The 17,264-nt window shown below is 48.0% G+C and overlaps 1 protein-coding gene across 1 annotated transcript; it reads left to right on the plus strand.

The window, feature by feature from the left end:
* The first annotated feature begins 373 nt into the window (after window positions 1-373).
* On the plus strand, window positions 374-15,828 carry LOC138096735 (ribosomal protein eL22-like). The gene is made up of 4 exons (XM_068993017.1): window positions 374-405; window positions 1,537-1,597; window positions 15,380-15,493; window positions 15,562-15,828. Exons 1-4 carry the CDS (start codon window positions 374-376, stop codon window positions 15,826-15,828), a joined length of 474 nt encoding a protein of 157 aa, XP_068849118.1.
* The last annotated feature ends 1,436 nt before the right edge of the window (window positions 15,829-17,264 follow it).

Raw genomic sequence — 17,264 nt, forward strand, 5'->3', positions numbered from 1 at the left:
GGCGCGGCCTCCCGCGGCGGCGCCGGGGGCCGGCGGCGGCGACGCCCCCTCAGCGTGCTGCCGCTGCACCCGAGCCCGTCAGGCGGCGTCGGCCGTTTCGGCCGCCTCGCCCCGGCCCGCGCCCCGCCGCCTGGCCGGAAGGCCAGCTACACCATCCCGCCGCGGCCGCCGCAACAGGTCAACTGAGGGCAGATAGCCCCTTCACCGCCGCCGCCGCCGCCGCCGCCGCGGGCCGGGCCCCGCCGCCGCGCATGCGCCCCGCCCGCCGCCGTCATTGAGAGTCGCCACCCCCCGGGCGTGAGGGTGGGCGTGGGGGCGGAGGCGGTAGAAGTGGACGTCACGCTCAGTCGCCATGTTTGTTGTTGGCACAACGATGGCGCTCGAGAGGGCCCCGGGTGGTCTTCGGTGAGGGCACTGAGGCTTTTGAGTGGCCTGGTGGCTGGTGAATTAATGGTTTCACAGATGGGGAAATTGAAGCCCCCAGCCAGTACGCGAGCCTGACCCAGTGTCACGCTAGGGATTTGGCTTGCTTTCAGACATTTTGAAGCCCAACCTAGGGCTCTAGCAAATTGAGTTATCCAGCTTCTCATGCGTTGATAGATGGTTCTCTCTTCCTCCCTCCTCCTCTCACTCTCCTCTCTCCTCCTCTCCTACCCCCTCCTCCCCGCTTCCTTTGTTTTCCCTCTTTCCGTTGTTATTTCAGTAAAAATGGTAACAGAGAAAGTGGGAATAATGTGTATGGAGAGTTGAAAAGGGAATGATTAAAGAAAAGTCAAAACATGTTTTCTTTTGGGAGGGGAGGAGGAGGTTGTGTTATAAGGAGATGTACAAGACCTGGGGACTGGGGGCTCTTGTGTGATTTTTTAATGTGGGACGTGGGCAAGTACACTCTAAACCCTCTTGGGGTTTAGATACCTGGGTTGCTCCCAGATATCTCCGAAGTCTTTTCCAGATTTTATGTTCTCTGACTCCATGAAAACAGATTGTGGAAGATAAAGTGGTTTCCTTTCTCTGTCCTAAATGTTGTCATATAATAAGAGACTTCGGGACCATGAGCATATTACTTGTCTAAGCCCACATTTTCTCATCTGTCAATGTGGATAGCAACAGTACTTCCTGCTGTTATGAAAATCAATATAGTACCTAAGTGAGCATGCATTATTAGCTATTATTATTGTTAAATTGGCAATATATTTAGGGCTCTATTTTCGCAGAAAAGCTTTGTGTGGATTATGCAGCCATACTGAATTAGTGAGCCTGGGGACCCCCTTGCTCTGTATGGATTACCCCTTGAGAGAAAGAAGGGGATCTAAAAATGTTGCCGTTGGAAAGGCCAAAGGGGAAAAGGCCTTGGTGAGAGGGATTACCCAAGGTAAAACCTCTCAAGAATCCTGGCTGCTGGGGTTTTCCATATGCCTCAGAAGTTCAGACAGGTGTGGTCCGCTGGTACCCCACCGAAGGATGACTCAGCACAGGGAAGAGAGCCACTAGGCTTAACAGACGCACAGCTTCCTGCTCCCCTGGACTTTTCCCTAGGTGTCCGCATAGCCCGCCACCTTCATCCATCAGGTGCATGACCCGAGATTGGCTGAGGCAGGTCAGGTGGAGAGCAGTGGCCTCCCAAATAGACTGCACCCGGAGCTGGCGTCAGCACAGCATGTTACTTCCTGTCTTCCCAGTGCCCTCGCCTTAAATGGAGTTTCTATTGTTCAGTAATCCGACAGGGCTTTCCCCGGGTGGTTCCTGTTTGCTCCCAACGACTTCCCTGCTGGTGAGTCCTAATTGCTTGTTAGGACTGAGAGAGACACTGCTTTGAAGAGCATACTACAGCTTCTTCCCCTTTCCCCACCAAAGCTCATCCTGAAACTACTTAAGTAGTGCATACACACAACCATGAAAAAAAGTTGGGCATTTGGAGTCTGTTCAGAAGTCATTGAGTTCGTGTATCGCCAGAGATACAGCTTTGGTTTTTTTTCCCCTGGTTAGAAGACTTGCCAGTTCCCATCCTGGTCAGCATTTCCCTTTAGGGAACTCTCAAGGTTTCCTGAGTATAGGGAACAAGGAGAGAGAGAAATCCCCTTTTAAGAAACTCCCTTGCTTCCTGCAGTTTCTGAACCACAACTTCCATCTGTTGGTCAGCCTTGACTATCTGGCTGGTTTCTCTCACCCACGACAGCTGGCACCAGGGAAGAGACCTTTATGGAGTCTCTATTCTACTTACAGATGCTGTAGCAGTTTTTCTCTAGTCTCCATAGCAACCAATGAGAGGGTGTTGAGGGAATCACTTTTCCCCTTGCCACGTTTTCATGGGAGGGGAGGAAGTGTATTCCCCTTGTCTCCAGCAGGGTTGACTGTGGAAGAACAGGTGCAGTGCCACTTGCCCACGCTCCATCAGGGCAGGAGCAGAACTTGTCAGACCCCACCAATTGCCAACTTTCCGAGAAGGATCTCCACTCCCAGAGAGGGTGTGTCTGCTGTCTGTGGTTGCTCGCTATGTCAGTGACTGGGTGAAGTATTGTCACCTCAGCCACATCCTCCAGTCCAGCTTTGTCAGTAATAAAAAAGACACTTTGATCTCTACCTGTCTGACACCTGCTTTTATTTCTCAGTTCTGAACACAGGAGGGGCAGAAAGAGTGTTTATTGGTTTCCAAAAACTCCAGCAGTGGTTGCTATTTTTATCGTGCTTACTTTAAAGATGAGGAAAGAGAAGCATAGAGAGATTCTGGAATGTTCCGCAGAGCTGGTAAGTGAAGTGGTAGGAATAGGCATTTGAATCTAGGCAGTCTGACTCTGTACTGAGTGTTGTTATGTGCAATGGGCCCCCTTTTCTGCCCTTATGCAAAAGTAAGGAGAAATGAAGTATTTCCTGCCATATCAGTAAACAGCGATATCACAGTCTTCAGTGATTGCAGCCGCCACTGATGGTGAGCCCTGAGGGAACTCAAGAAGGAAATAATACCTGCCACCTAGTAGCCATCAGACCTACAGTGAGCCCTGAGGAAATTCAAGATGTGAAAACAGGATACTGACCCCAGATAGGTGAGGTACATGTCAAAGGAATGATTCCAGTGAGCCTCGACCCTTGCATCTTCCTGTAACAATCTTTTGCTGTTCACATTACCTGCCCTTTGTCGCAGAACTTCTATGTAACTTGGTTCCTGCCTTCGCCTCCTCAGAGCAGTTCTCTCAGAGCTACTTGAGATGCTGCCTGTCCTAAATATTCCTGCCAAATGAAACATAACTCTCAACTTTTAGGTTGTAAATATTTTTTACGTTGACAGTAAGCAACAGAAGACAATATAATCTCCTGTGTGTGTGTGAGTTGCTCAGTCGTGTCTGATTGTGACCCCACTGACTGTAGCCTGCCAGGCTCCTCTGTCCATGGAATTCTCCAAGCAAGAATATTGGAGTGGGATGCCATTCCCTTCTCCAGGGGATCGTCCCAACCCAAGGATTGAACTTGGGTCTCTGCATTGCGGGCAGATTCTCTACCGTCTGAGCTACCAGGGAAGCCCACCAACCCCTTAATGTTTCGATCCTCCTTACCTCGGGATGCTGTCAAAACTAGACAGACTTGCACCTGTCATATTGCTTGGTTCACCCACTAATCTGATAAACAGACTCAAGATGACAGGTCTTCCTGAGTTCTTTACTTTGGTGTAATAACACCTAGGACTTAAGAAACAGGAATACAACTGTGCTTAGCCACACACAAATTTTAGTACAGTGGCAAATTGTTCAGTGTTTCTGATTTCCTTTGTCACAAGTCCAAGTCATGTCATCTCTCCCATTGACAGTTGTGGGGTCTCCTTCACAATTCTTCCTGGCCTGTCTCTAAATTTCAGGAGCAACAACTGCTATAAGATTGGGAGAAATTATTTACAAGTATTGATGCTGTGTCTAGAGTTCTCTTCTCAAATTGCAAATTTCGTCAGTTAATCTCACGCTTAAGACCTTACAAGAGCTTTGCAGTGTGCTCAGAGTAAAATTCAAATTCTTTACCTTGATTTGCAGCACTTGCAGGATCCATCTGCTTACTCCTCTGCTCCTCTCTCCACTTGGCCTAGCTTACACTGCCTGGGGGTATTTGCACAAGCCATTACTTCCTCCAGCTTTTTTTTCCCCCCTGAGTTAACTCTTGCCCACCCATCAGATCTCAGTTCTGGAATGATTTGTTCAGGAATTCATTCACTGGTCTCTCTGATGAGTCAAGCCCCCTGGTCCCAGGCTCCCGGGTCCCTGTGGCCCTCTCACAGCACTAGGACCAGTTTTTACATGTATTTGTGTGATATGATTGGTCCATGCCCATCTCCAGATGTCATCCGACCTTCAGTTTCAAGGGGGCAGTGACTTGAGACTGAATTGAGCTGGAAGTATTCCAGGAATGGTGAGTAGCCCTTCATGGCTGGAGTATGCTGTGAGGCAGGGGGCACCCACAAGTAAAATAAGTTTGTGCTATGCTGTGCTTACTCACTGAGTCATTCAGTTGCATCCAACTCTTTGTGACCCCATGCACTGTAGCCCACCAGGCTCCCCTGTCCATGGGGATTCTCCAGGCAAGAATACTGGAGTGGGTTGCCATGCCCTCCCCCAGGGTATCTTCCCAACCCAGGAAGTGAACCCATGCCTCCTGCATTGCAGGTAGATTCTTTACCAGCTGAAGCACTAGGGAAGCCCCAAATAAGTCTGGATCCTTCAGAACCCGGCGGGCCAGTTACAGATGCTGTGTTTCATTTTTAAGTGCAGCGGGAAGCCTTCCCAGGTTTTTAAACAGCTAGTGCATTTGTTTTATGTTTCAGGATCTCTTGCCTTTCCCTGGGGGAGGAAGCCTGGGGGAAAGGAGGCAGGGTGAACCTGGGAAAAGCATTCAGGGGATATGGGTCTAGGCATGCTCAGTCACTTCAGTGTCGGACTCTGTACAACCCTATTGACTGTAGCTCGCCAGGCTCCTCTGTCCATGGGATTCTCCAGGCAAGAATACTGGAGCGCGTTGCCATTGCCCTCCTCTAGGGGATCTTCCTAGGGATGAAACCCATGTCTCCTGTGGCTCCTGCACTGCGAGCGGATTCCTTACCGCTGAGCCAGTGGGGAAACCGTGGGTCTAGGAGGGAGATGACAGAGGCTTGGACCAGGAACACTGGAATGGAGACAGAAGGGAAATTTGAGTGGGATTTTGGTGGTGTAATCTTGGCATTAAAATGAAAGGACTTCAGGACTTCCCTGGTTGTCCAGGGGCTAAGACTTCAGTTCCCAATGCAGGGGCCTGTGTTTGATCCCTGATCATGGAACTAGATCCCACATGCTGCTGAGAGTTTATATGCCAAAGCCAAAGGATTCCAGAAGTGAAGAGAAACTCGCTCAGTCGTGTCTGACTCTTTGGGACCCCATGGACTATACAGTCCATGGAATTCTCCAGGCCAGAATACTGGAGTGGGTAGCCTTTTCCTTCTCCAGGGGATCTTCCCAATCCAGGGATCGAACCCAGGTCTCCCACGTTGCAGGCAGATTCTTTACTGGCTGAGCCACAAGGGAAGTCCCCCAAAGATTCCAAGGGCTACAATAAAGATCGAAGATCCCCTGTGCCAAATCTAAGACCCAGTGCAACCAAATAAATGAATCAGTTCAGTTCAGTCGCTCAGTCATGTCTGACTGTTTGCAACCCCATGGACTGCAGCACACCAGTCTTCCTTGTCCATCACCAACTCCCAGAGCTTGCCCAAACTCATGTCCATTGAGTCGGTGATGCCATCCAATCATCTCATCCTCTGTTGTCCCCTTCTCCTCCTGCCTTCAATCTTTCCCAGCATCAGGGTCTTTTCCAATGAGTCAGTTCATCGTATCAGGTGGCCAAAGTATTGAAGCTTCAGCTTCAGCATCAGTCCTTCCAATAAATAGATAAAAATAAATATTTTTTTAAAGTGCAAGGGGCTCTTTCCTTCACTGCAGAAAAAACCTTGCTGCTTCTGCTACTTCTCATTATGTATTTTTTTGCCTCTATAACTCCTTTGCGTTTTTATTTTCCATGCTATTGCTGCTGCTGCTGCTACTGCTGCTGCTAAGTCGCTTCAGTCCGACTCTGTGTGACCCAATAGACGGCAGCTCACCAGGTTCTACCGTCCCTAGGATTCTCCAGGCAAGAACACTGGAGTGGGTTGCCACTTCCTTCTCCAGTGCATGAAAGTGAAAAGTGAAAGTGAAGTCACTGAGTCGTGTCCAACTCTCAGCGACCCCATGGACTGCAGCCTACCAGGCTCCTCCGTCCATGGGATTTTCCAGGCAAGAGTACTGGAGTGGGGTGCCAATCCATGCTATTGAAGCTCCCTTTACATCAATTTAATGTACTACAACTGCTACAATATTGAGAAGGAGTTATTTATAAAACTCAGTCATCTTAAGTGGGAACACAATTTCTGGACCAAATGCTACTACAGATATTGACTGCCAGCTCCCAGATGCTCCTAATTCACGGTATTTTCCCATCATTCTTTACAGTGGGGTTTCTCAACAAAGACACAGTCAATATTTAGGGCAGTTAATTCTTTGAATTATTAGCTGTTTGGCAGCATCCCTGGCCTCACTCACTGGATGCCAGTAGCACCATCCCACCTTACTTGTGACCACAACAAAAGTGTGTCCAGATATATGGCCTGAGGAAGTGTGTGTGTGGTGGCGGGGGTGGGGGGGGTGGCGCTAATCCCACCATTATCTCTAATGGGAATGACTGGGCTACACAACAAGTGCAGGGAAAGCCCTGTCTCTGGGGCTGAGCTAATGGAAACTCAGATTCCACCTCCTCCTGCTTTCTGCACACTCCCTGAGGGACACACACACACACACATGAGTGTAATGAAAGCTCTCTGAGTTCCTTTTAATTTGCTCTCCTGTCTGTATCAAATGTTGAACAGCAGAGTTCAAGAGAGTTCTGGTCAGTCATGTGTCCACCAGGCAAGTGGCTGAGCAACTCAGCTTCTATCACTGCTTCTCCTCAACCTGTCTGTAGAACATGTGCTTGCCAGGACTTCCTGCCTTTAAATACAAGCTTAAATCTTCTTTCGTGAATTCATGTTGGCCTGTTCAACTTCCTGTAGTTGGTGAGGGCTGTTGAATGACTGTTTAATTCATTCATTCCACAAATATTTACTGAGCGCCTACGATGTGTCCGGCATTGTTCTGAGTCCTGGGATTACAGCAATCAACAAAGCAATGTGTCTGCTCTCATGAACTTAGTAGAAGGGAAGAGATAATGAATGAATGAATTATTGAATGATATAGTGTGGGGAAGTAACTGTAGGAATTTGGAGGGCTCAATATTCCATCCCCCATCTGTGGTAAGTAATCTTCAATTCTGGCTCTTCCCTCCCTGTATGTAAAGACTGCTCTTCACATCAAGACTCTGGGCTGGCTCTGTGACTGCACTGACCCATAGAATTCAGTAGGAGTGACGATCCAGGGCTTCTAGGGCCAATTCTTAAGGAGAGTGCTGGCAGACTTCCCTGGTGGTGCAGTGGATAGGAATCTGCCTGCAAATGAAGGGGACATGGGTTTGATCCCTGGGCCAGGAAGATTCCAGATGCTGTGGGACAACTGAACCCATGCACCACAACAAGAGAAGAAGCTCGAGCACCACAATGGAGAAGAGCCCCTACTCACTGCAGCTAGAGAAAGCCCGCTCACAGCCACAAAGACACAGTGCAACCAAAACTGCTGCTGCTGCTAAGTCGCTTCAGTCGTGTCCGACTCTGTGTGACCCCAGGGACGGCAGCCCACCAGGCTCCCCCGTCCCTGGGATTCTCCAGGCAAGAACACTGGAGTGGGTTGCCATTTCCTTCTCCAGTGCATGAAAGTGAAAAGTGAAAATGAGGTCGCTCAGTCGTGTCCAACTCCTAGCGACCCCATGGACTGCAGCCCACCAGGCTCCTCCGTCCGTGGGGATTTTCCAGGCAAGAGTACTGGAGTGGGTTGCCATTGCCTTCTCCAAACTAAAGATAAATAAATATGTAAAAAAAAAAAAAAAAGATTGTCGACTTCTACTTCCTTCCTGTTGGAACACTTGCTTGTGAACAGTCCTACTTGGAACCTAGTTACCATGCTGAGAGGAAGCCCAAGCAGCTATATGGAGGAAAGCCAAGACCCTCCCCCACAGCCCCTTTTCCAGGCCCAGCAGACAGCTCCAGATGAGTTCCCAGCTAGTGGCTAGCGCCAAGTACCAACCATGCAAGGGAGGCCATTTTTGGACTTTCCAGCTGGTCCATCATTCCAGCTGACAACCTGGGAAGCAGAAGAACTATCTGGTCAACCCACAGACTCATGAAAAATAGTACATTCTTAACTTAAGCTACTGAGTTTGGGGTGATTTGTTGTGCAATGGTAGGTAACAGAAACACATCTAAATCCATAACCAATTGACAGGTCAACATAAGAGCAATAGATGTTTGAGCTTATCACTAGCAATGCTGACTGAAGGATGTGTCTAGATAATGCTTTACTCGTGAACTAGAGTCCAGTGACTGGTGCGGCTGGATACCCTTGGGCCTGCTCTTCTTCCCCCTCCATCCAGGGCAGGTGGGAGGCCTCTTTTGTGAGACTGAGACCAGAGAAGAGGACTTGCTTCCCTCAGAAAGGCTGGCTCCCCAAGAAGGGAGCCAGTGTCTTGCCCCAAACTCATCAGTCTGGCAACCCAGTCCTCCCGCGGAGAACAGGGAGTGACGGGTAGGGCGACAAGCCAAGAGAGATGGTCTGCTGGTCTCCCTCCGCATGGAGGTATGAAAAATGGAGAAAAAGAGTGTCCCGACAGTGACAAGGATTCTGCAAAGGAGAAGCTGTGTTTGTGCTATTTACACAGCTATGGTTTTTCCAGGGGTCATGTACGGATGTGAGATTTGGACCATAAAGAAGGCTGAGTGCCAAAGAATTGATACTTTTGAACTGTGATGCTAAAGAAGACTCTTGAGCGTCCCTTGGATAGCAACGAGATCAAACCAGTCAATCCTAAAGGAAATCAGTCCCGAATATTCATTGGAAGGACTGATGCTGATGCTGAAGCTCCAATACTTTGGCCATCTGATGTGAAGAGCCCACTCATTGGAAAAGACACTGATGGTGGGAAAGATTGAAGGCAGGAGGAGGAGGGGACAACAGAGGATGAGATGGTTGGATGGCATCACCGACTCAATGGACATGAGTTTGAGCAAACTCAGGGAGATAGTGAAGGACAGGGAAGTCTGGCGTGCTACAGTTCATGGGGTCACAAAGAGTTGGACACAACTTAGTGACAGAACAACACCACCACCACACAGGCTGCGCAGGGAAGGCCTCTTGGAGAGGCTGACATTTGAGCAGAAATCTGGATGGGGGTGCCATGGGGACATCTGGAGAAGAGCTTCTAGGCAGAGATAGTGGTTAGTGTGTTTGCAGAGCAGCAAGAAGACCTGTGTGCCTGAAGCTGGGGAGTAAGGGTGAGAAGAGAAGGGACTGAAGTTGAGAGGTGGGCAGTGGCTGGAGCACGGGGGCCAAGTGAACTGGGGAAGGATGTTAGATTTTATTTTACATGAGATGGAAAGTCATCAGAGAATGATCAATGTTCCTTGATAAATGAGGGCTCCAAATCACAGAGGCAAGGGCTTCAGCATCCTGGTAATTAGATTTTCTGTTTGTGGGAGGCATGGTTGAGCCGGGGAGGTGGGAGGGGCTGTAGGGTTCACGAGCTGGGGAGGCCACCAAGTTGGGGGTTGGATGGGGAGCCTCTGGGTGCTCAACCTTAATCAGGTTTAGCACCTGGCTCGTTAGGCTTTCAGAACAAAATGGTGCAACAAAAGGTGTTTGCTTTGTGGGACCTCTGGTCTGAGCTATGTGGGCAGTGGAATTTGAGACAACAAACCACCTGAGTGCCTGTAATGTTCAGGGTGTTCTACAGAAGCTGGGTGGGAGGGAGGAGGCAGCGATGACTAAAGTGGGTTCTGCTTGTCTTCCTGGAGAAGGAGAGGGAAGTTGATGTCTCCATAGTGGAAGGGAGGATGCGTCACCCCATGAGGGAGTGCTGAGGGGGGCTCAGAGGATGCAGACCACATGTGAGGAGGGGATTGGCTGAAACTGCTGTAGCGTGGAAGAGACACTATACTAACTTATATGTATATTACATATGCTATTTTTCCAAATACTTCGTGCATGCTTAACCCTACATGAGGAACTGAGCTGTGCACTCAGCACTTAAAATAGTAGGTGTTCTGGAAATTGTTGATTGGCTGACTCTACACAAACAATCCTATTTAGCTCCCACAAACAACTCTAAGAATCAGGCATCATTCCCATTTTACAGATGAGGAAACTGAGATTTAGGGAGGTGAAGGAACTCATCTGGTTTCCATCATGAGGAAGGGATAGAGGCAGAACTGGCCGAGCAGGTCTGGAATATTGAAGACTTCTCTGCAAAAGCAGAAGGGTGGAGGCCTGCCTTCATTCCACTCTAACACTGGCTGGGCGACTCTAAGGATCTCCTTACCCTGAGATGTTATCTTGCTTTCCATAAGAGCTCCAGGGTGGGGCAGGCTCACAGGAAGCCAGGCCTCCACCCTTTTCCTCCAGCTCTCCAGAATAAAAAATAACTTGCAGTTTCCGGAAATATGTGCACACTGCAGGAAGGACATGGGCTATCCGTCAAGGCTCTCTTTGTTCAGCATCCGGGTAAAAAGTGTAGCTGCCTCTCTCTCCAGCTCCCCCTGCCTCCTTCTCCCGCATCCCTACATCTGTCTCCTCTCATTCAGAGTTCCTGGGAGAGCTTGTGCTAGAATCTGTTTTTCCTAAAATGTGGAAAACGTGACACTGCTGCTATGGCAAACAATTTTCACTGGGAAATAGCTCGACCTCTAAGGAATCATAATTGTTAAGTATTTATTTTTACAGTCCTGTCTTGGCAAGAAATATCGGGCTTCTAGTTATTATAGCAATAAAGTGTTTCCTGTATAATTATATTTAACTTTAAAAAGTTAGTTGATTTTAAGACAGATGATAACCAGATAATAACTTGGGTGATGTAGAGATAACGTCCAGAATCACGTAGAGGGATGTAAAAGCCTGGATGTGGGAACTGTTCATCTTAGTTCAGAATCCAGCACACCTTCCGGTAAGCAGGGATGGGAGAATAGTGGAAATTTTTGAGCCCAGTCGGTGGGTCTTAGAGCCAGCTCCAGAACTAGAATTTGGGCTTTGCCCTTCCTCTTGGGGGCCTCCCTGCCCTGTGCTGAGTTCCCCTTTTCTGCAACGAGGAGGTTGCCGCCCTTCCAGCAGACGCCTTCTTCTTTCCCTCTCCTGCCACTTCTAGAGCTTAGACCGGGATACGGTGTAACGGGAATCGGGAATCGACTTCACGTTTCACGTGCACACTGGTTTCTTTATAAGGTCCCTCCGCACGCGGCAACTCTGCTCTCTCTAGGAAAGTCTGGTACGCAAGGCCTTCTAAAGCTCAGGGCGCCACCTGCTGTCTCTATGGGGCAGGGCAGCCGCCAATTTCGAGCGCCCTTCCTGCGGAGGCAGAGGATGAAAATCCCAGGGAAATTCCGAGGCGCAGATCTTTTGGGAGCAATGGCAAGGCCGAAAGGGAATGCAAAGTAAACAGATCCGGGTGATAGGCAAAAAACCTCCCACGGCAGGAAGGGCCTCGGAGGGAACCGAAGAAAAGTGGGCAGCAGCAGCAGCAGCCCCGTCCCGCCGTGCTTTTCTCTGACATAAACGCTAACACCTGGCACCCACAGGCAAGCAACGAGTCGCTGGGACTGTGCCCCACCACATCCACCGTGTGGAGAGAGAAGCTGCGGAGCTGCACCAGAAGCTCAGTAAGTGGATGATGAATGAATTTAGTTGGGGCAGTGCATTCTTTTTGCTATTTTGAAGGCGATCCAACATCGAAGGTACAGAAACGGCACCCCCCCTTTTCTACCCCCGGCAACACACACTGAAATTGCTCCCCAAAGCTCTCTTTCTTAGCAGCCTCAGCTAGGAGGCTGGAACTTCTCTGCATCCAGAGTGACATCTCCATTTCAGTCTGCTTGGGCCTGCCACCTCTTGCCCCCCCACCCCCAGCACCCCGCCACTTCCACTTAGTGGTAACTTGAGCAAACAGCTCAAAGTCCAGTTAGGTTTTGCAGCTGTAGGCCGGGATGCCCCCAGGAGCACAGGCTTTCCACCTTAGGCGTTTTCTCGCTTTGGTCTGAGTTGTGGTGGGGATGGGAGGGTGGGGCATTTCGATGGAATGGGCGGCGGGGGTTAGACGTTAGAAGTGGAGTGTTCTGGTCTCACCCCGTAGATTATGGGGCAGTGGGTTTGGGTCCAGGAAGTCACCCCTGCAGTGATTCTTTGCAGTGTCCTCCAAAGTTTGCACACCACTGCACTGGCCTGAAAGGCACCTCTTTGTCCAGGCTTCTTCCAGGTATGGTGAAAAAATAACTGTGGATGGGAAACTTCCTACTAGGTAGTACACCTGGACATTATGAGAATTCTCATTTAAAACTCACCACTGCCCTTTGAAGGGACTTCCCAGGTGGCTCGGTGATAAAGAATCTGCCTGTCAATGCAGGAGATGCGGGTTTGACTCTTGGGTGGTGAAGATCCCCTGGAGAGGAAATGTCAACCCACTTCAGTATCCTTGTCTAGAGATTCCCCATGGACAGAGAAGCCTGGTGGGCTGCAGTCCACGGGGTCACAAAAGAGTCTGACACGGCTTACAACTAAGTGACTTCCCTGGTGGCTCAGATGGTAAAGCATCTGCCTGCAATGCAGGAGACTTGGGTTCGATTCCTGGGTCGGGAAGATCCCCTGGAGAAGGAAATGGCAATCCACTCCAGCACTCTTGCCTGGAAAATCCCATGGATGGAGGAGCCTGATAGGCTACAGTCCATGGGGTTGCAAAGAGTTGGACACGACTGAGCGACTTCACTTTAGCAGCTAAACAACTGCCCTTTATGTGGGCACCTTCTTTCTGTACATTTTAAAGAAAGAGGAGATCTGAGGCTTAGAGGATTACTTGATTTGCCCCAGACCAGTAAATGGCAGGGGGAGGCTTGAAATTCAGTTCATTCTGATTTCAAGGCATATATTCTTTTCCCTCAACTTGTCTCAATACAGTGATTTTCTTTATTCATATTATTTGGGTATAGTGATTTTAAAGTTAGTTTTTAAAACAGGCAATACAGGTATGTGGCTCAACAATGTTTAAAATATCTACTTATTCATGTATCTGGCCGCGCTGAGTTTTCACTGTTGGCGCCGGCTTTTCTCCAGTTGCCGTGAGAGGGCCTTCTCAGGCTGCTCTCCAGCTGCGGTGTGTGCTTCTCATTTGTTGCGGAGCGCGCGCTCTAGGTGCATGGCCTTCAGTGGCTGCAGTTCCTGGGGCTCTAGAGCGCAGGCTCAGTGGTTGTGGCACACAGGCTTACTTGCTCCCAGGCTTGTGGGATCTTCCGAGACCCGGGATCGAACCCATGTCGCCTGCGTTGGCAGGAGGATTTGAACCACTGAGCCAGCAGGGACGCCTTCAGCAATTTTCTGAAGTATTAATACTAAAACATATTCAGCACATTGCAAAGCAGTGTCAATACACTTAACAGTCCTAACCACTGTGCTTGAAAATTTAAAGATGGTGAATTTTATGTTTTTAAAATTTATTCCTTTTTATGTATTTATTTTTTAATATGTGTTTTTTTTTAAACCACAATTTTTTAAAAGAAGCATTCTGTGGAAGGATTCTCTCTTGCCATTGTCCCCTGTTGTCTAGTGACCCCTCACCATGGGTAAGCATTGCTGTTAGTTTCATATCAATCTTTGCTTTTTAAAGCACACAGGAGTAAATAGAAACACATCCTATTCCTTTCCTTTTTGCACAAAGAATAACAAACTATCCATACCAATCTGCATCTTGTTATTGCCCTGGGACACTATGTCTTGGAGATCTTTGTATATCAGAACAGCAAGGCCCCTCATTCCTTTTTAAAATTAATTAATAATGAAAAATTTAAAATTGAGGTATAACCAACATGTAATGTTATATTAGCTTCAGGTGTACAACATAATGATTCAACATCTGTATACATTAACTACAATAAGTCTGTAAGTTAGTTAAAATAAGTCCAGTTAACATCTGCCACCTTGCAGAAATTTCTTGAGATGAGGACTTTTAATATTAATTCTCTTAGCTACTTTCATCTCTGTTTAGTACAGCATTAACTAGAGTTGCCATGCTGTACCTTATATCCCTGTGAAAAGTGAAAGCATTAATCGCTCAGTTGTGTCTGATTCTTTTCGACCCCATGAACTGTAGCCCACCTGGCTCTTCCATCCATGGAGTTCTCCAGACAAGAATACTGGAGTGGGTTGCCATTCCCTTCTCCAGGGGATCTTCCTGACCCAGTAATCAAACCCAGGACTCCCGAATTACAGGCGGATTTTTCACTGTCTGAGCCACCAGGGAAACCCCATATCCCCACGACATCTATTTTATAACTGGAAGTCTGTGCCTTTTAACCCCTTTGCCTGTATTTTCCACCCTCCCACGCCCTGCTCTGCAGCTGTGGGTGTGGGTTTTTGTTTTAGGTTTCACATATAAGTGAGATCATATGATGCTTGTCTTTCTCTGACTTATTTCCCTTAGCCTAATACCCTCAAGGTCCACCCACGTCGAATGGCAGGAGTTCCTTCTTTTTTTTTAATGACTGAATAGTGTTCCATTGTGTACATACAAATTCACGTCTCCTTTATCCATTCATCCATGGATACCTGAGCTGTTTCCACATCTTGGCTATTGTGTAATAAATAATGCCACACCTCCTTGCCTTTGTTAGCTGCTCCAGTTGCTCACTGTACAGACACCACGGCTGCACTCACCACTCCCCTGCCGATGGGCGTTACGGTTAATTCCAGTTTCTTGAAGACACAAGAAACTAATCACCCAAAGGAGCCCATTCAACTTACCCAGAGTTTAAACCATGACATCAAAATAAAATGTACTGTTTAGACTCACCCTTGAAAATGGACAGGCCCACGTTCAAGCCTTGACCCCTTCTCTCAGTAAATCCCAGGTTGGTTTTCTTCCAGTACTGGAATGGATCACGTGCCGTATAGGGTATCAGCTGTGCCTTTAGGGGCCTTGTGGTCCAAACCAAGTGTCTTCACATGGTGGGGTCACCCCACACCATGAGAGGCTTATGCCGCAGAGGGTCCTGCAGATTCTCAGTCCTCATCTCAGGCTCTCTCTGGGCTTGTTGTGAGGCAGGAAATAGATGGGTCCTAGGCTGAGCACCAGAATTCATCCCCTGTGGACAGATTCTCTAAAAAGCTCAGCCCTGCCCAGATAAGAGACAGAAGACCACGTATTCTGCTCTCTCATCGCGCAGCAAGCCTTCAAGTTGGCGCCGAAGAAAGACAAGAAGCCTAAGAAGTCAACTTGGAAGTTTAGTTTGGATCTTACTCATCCAGTAGAAGATGGAATTTTTGATTCTGGAAATTTTGGTACCTTCCCTAGTGAATATCTAGGGTTTTCTTCCCTAGTGTGGCATTTTTTTCTGTTTTAAAATAGGAACAGTTTCTGCGGGAGAAGGTTAAAGTGAATGGAAAAACTGGAAATCTTGGGAATGTCGTTCACATTGAATGCTTCAAGGATAAACTCATAGTCATTTCTGAGAAACAGTTCTCTAAAAGGTATTTGAAGTACCTTACCAAGAAATACCTTAAAAAGAACAATCTTCGTGATTGGCGTCATGTGGTTGCATCTGACAAGGAGACTTATGAGCTTTGTTACTTCCAGATTAGTCAAGATGAAGGTGAATCTGCGTCTGAGGACTAGATGATGCCATCCTTCGTAGGGCTTTGCTTGCTAATAAAACTAATTAAGCATACAAAAGAAACATCTTGAAATGGACCTTTAGCTTATCGGTGAATAGAAAACATTGTATGTGAAACATTCATCTCTTATTTAAGTGTTTGCTGTTTATATGGTGCTGGCTTTCCTTTAGTACTTTTAAAATATTTTCAATGGAGTGTAGTTGATTTACAATGTTGTGTTAGTTTCAGGTATATAGCAAAGTGAATGAGTTATGTATCCACTCATTGTTTTGTCATATGGACCATTACAAAGCATTGAGTAGAGTTCCCTGTGCTATGCAGAGTTTTAGTTCTATGTTTCATGTATGCTAAGTTGTTTCAGTTGTGTCCAACTCTCTGCAAAACCATAGACTGTAGCCCGCCAGTCTCCTCTGTCCATGGGATTCTCCAGGCAGGAATACTGGAGTGGGTTGCCATTTCCTACTCTCATCTGTTTTATGTATAGTAGTGTGTACATGGGAGAAGGCAATGGCACCCCACTCCAGTACTCTTGCCTGGAAAATCCCACGGACGGAGGAGCCTGGTGGGCTGCAGTCCATGGGGTTACTAGCAGTCAGACATGACTGAGTGACTTCACTTTCAATTCTCACTTTCATGCATTGGAGAAGGAAATGGCAACCCACTCTGGTGTTCTTGCCTGGAGGATCCCAGGGACGGGGGAGCCTGGTGGGCTGCCGTCTATGGGGTCGCACAGAGTCAGACACGACTGAAGCGACTTAGCAGCAGCAGTGTGTGCATGCCAGTGTCAGTCTCTCAGTGTATCCTTCTCCCCCATATCCCCTGATAATCGTAAGTTTTCTGCATCTGACTTCTGTTTTGTAAATAAGCTTTTGTCCACGTCCCCCACCCCCTAAATACTTTGTATAAGCAATATTTAAATAGCTTATAGCTAATGGAATTTCAGGATTTCTCTAATGTACTGGTTTTACAGATGTCCTCAAGTTAACAGTATATAGCAAAAACACAATTGGGTGTATTGGGAAAGACTCTGATGCTGGGAGGGATTGGGGGCAGGAGGAGAAGGGGACGACAGAGGATGAGATGGCTGGATGGCACCACTGACTCGATGGACGTGAGTCTGAGTGAACTCTGGGAGTTGGTGGTGGACAGGGAGGCCTGATGTGCTGCAATTCATGGGGTCGCAAAGAGTCAGACACGACTGAGTGACTGAACTGAACTGAACTGAACTGAATATAATAAAATATTTAGATTTGAAAAAAAAAACAACCCACATATTCGTCATTCTCAAAGTCAAGGAGACCTTCCTGACCACACAAGCGCAGAAAGGCTCCTTGAAGATCAAAAAGGGAGGAGGTGTCACCCCATAGTAGGTGATGCCAGCCTACTCATAGGCCTCTTTCCTAGAATCCGTCTTGGCCAAGAGATGCCCATGTGCAC

Source organism: Capricornis sumatraensis, chromosome 20, assembly GCF_032405125.1.
Source record: "Capricornis sumatraensis isolate serow.1 chromosome 20, serow.2, whole genome shotgun sequence".
Taxonomy (NCBI): domain Eukaryota; kingdom Metazoa; phylum Chordata; class Mammalia; order Artiodactyla; family Bovidae; genus Capricornis; species Capricornis sumatraensis.

What these genes read in the sequence shown, in the direction of transcription:
- LOC138096735 (XM_068993017.1), top strand. Translation starts at nt 374, where the DNA reads ATGGCGCTCGAGAGGGCCCCGGGTGGTCTTCG. An exon ending in AGGGCCCCGGGTGGTCTTCG is followed by an intron (nt 406 to 1,536) that starts GTGAGGGCACTG and finishes ACTTTTCCCTAG; the next exon opens with GTGTCCGCATAGCCCGCCAC. An exon ending in TTTTTGATTCTGGAAATTTT is followed by an intron (nt 15,494 to 15,561) that starts GGTACCTTCCCT and finishes GTTTTAAAATAG; the next exon opens with GAACAGTTTCTGCGGGAGAA.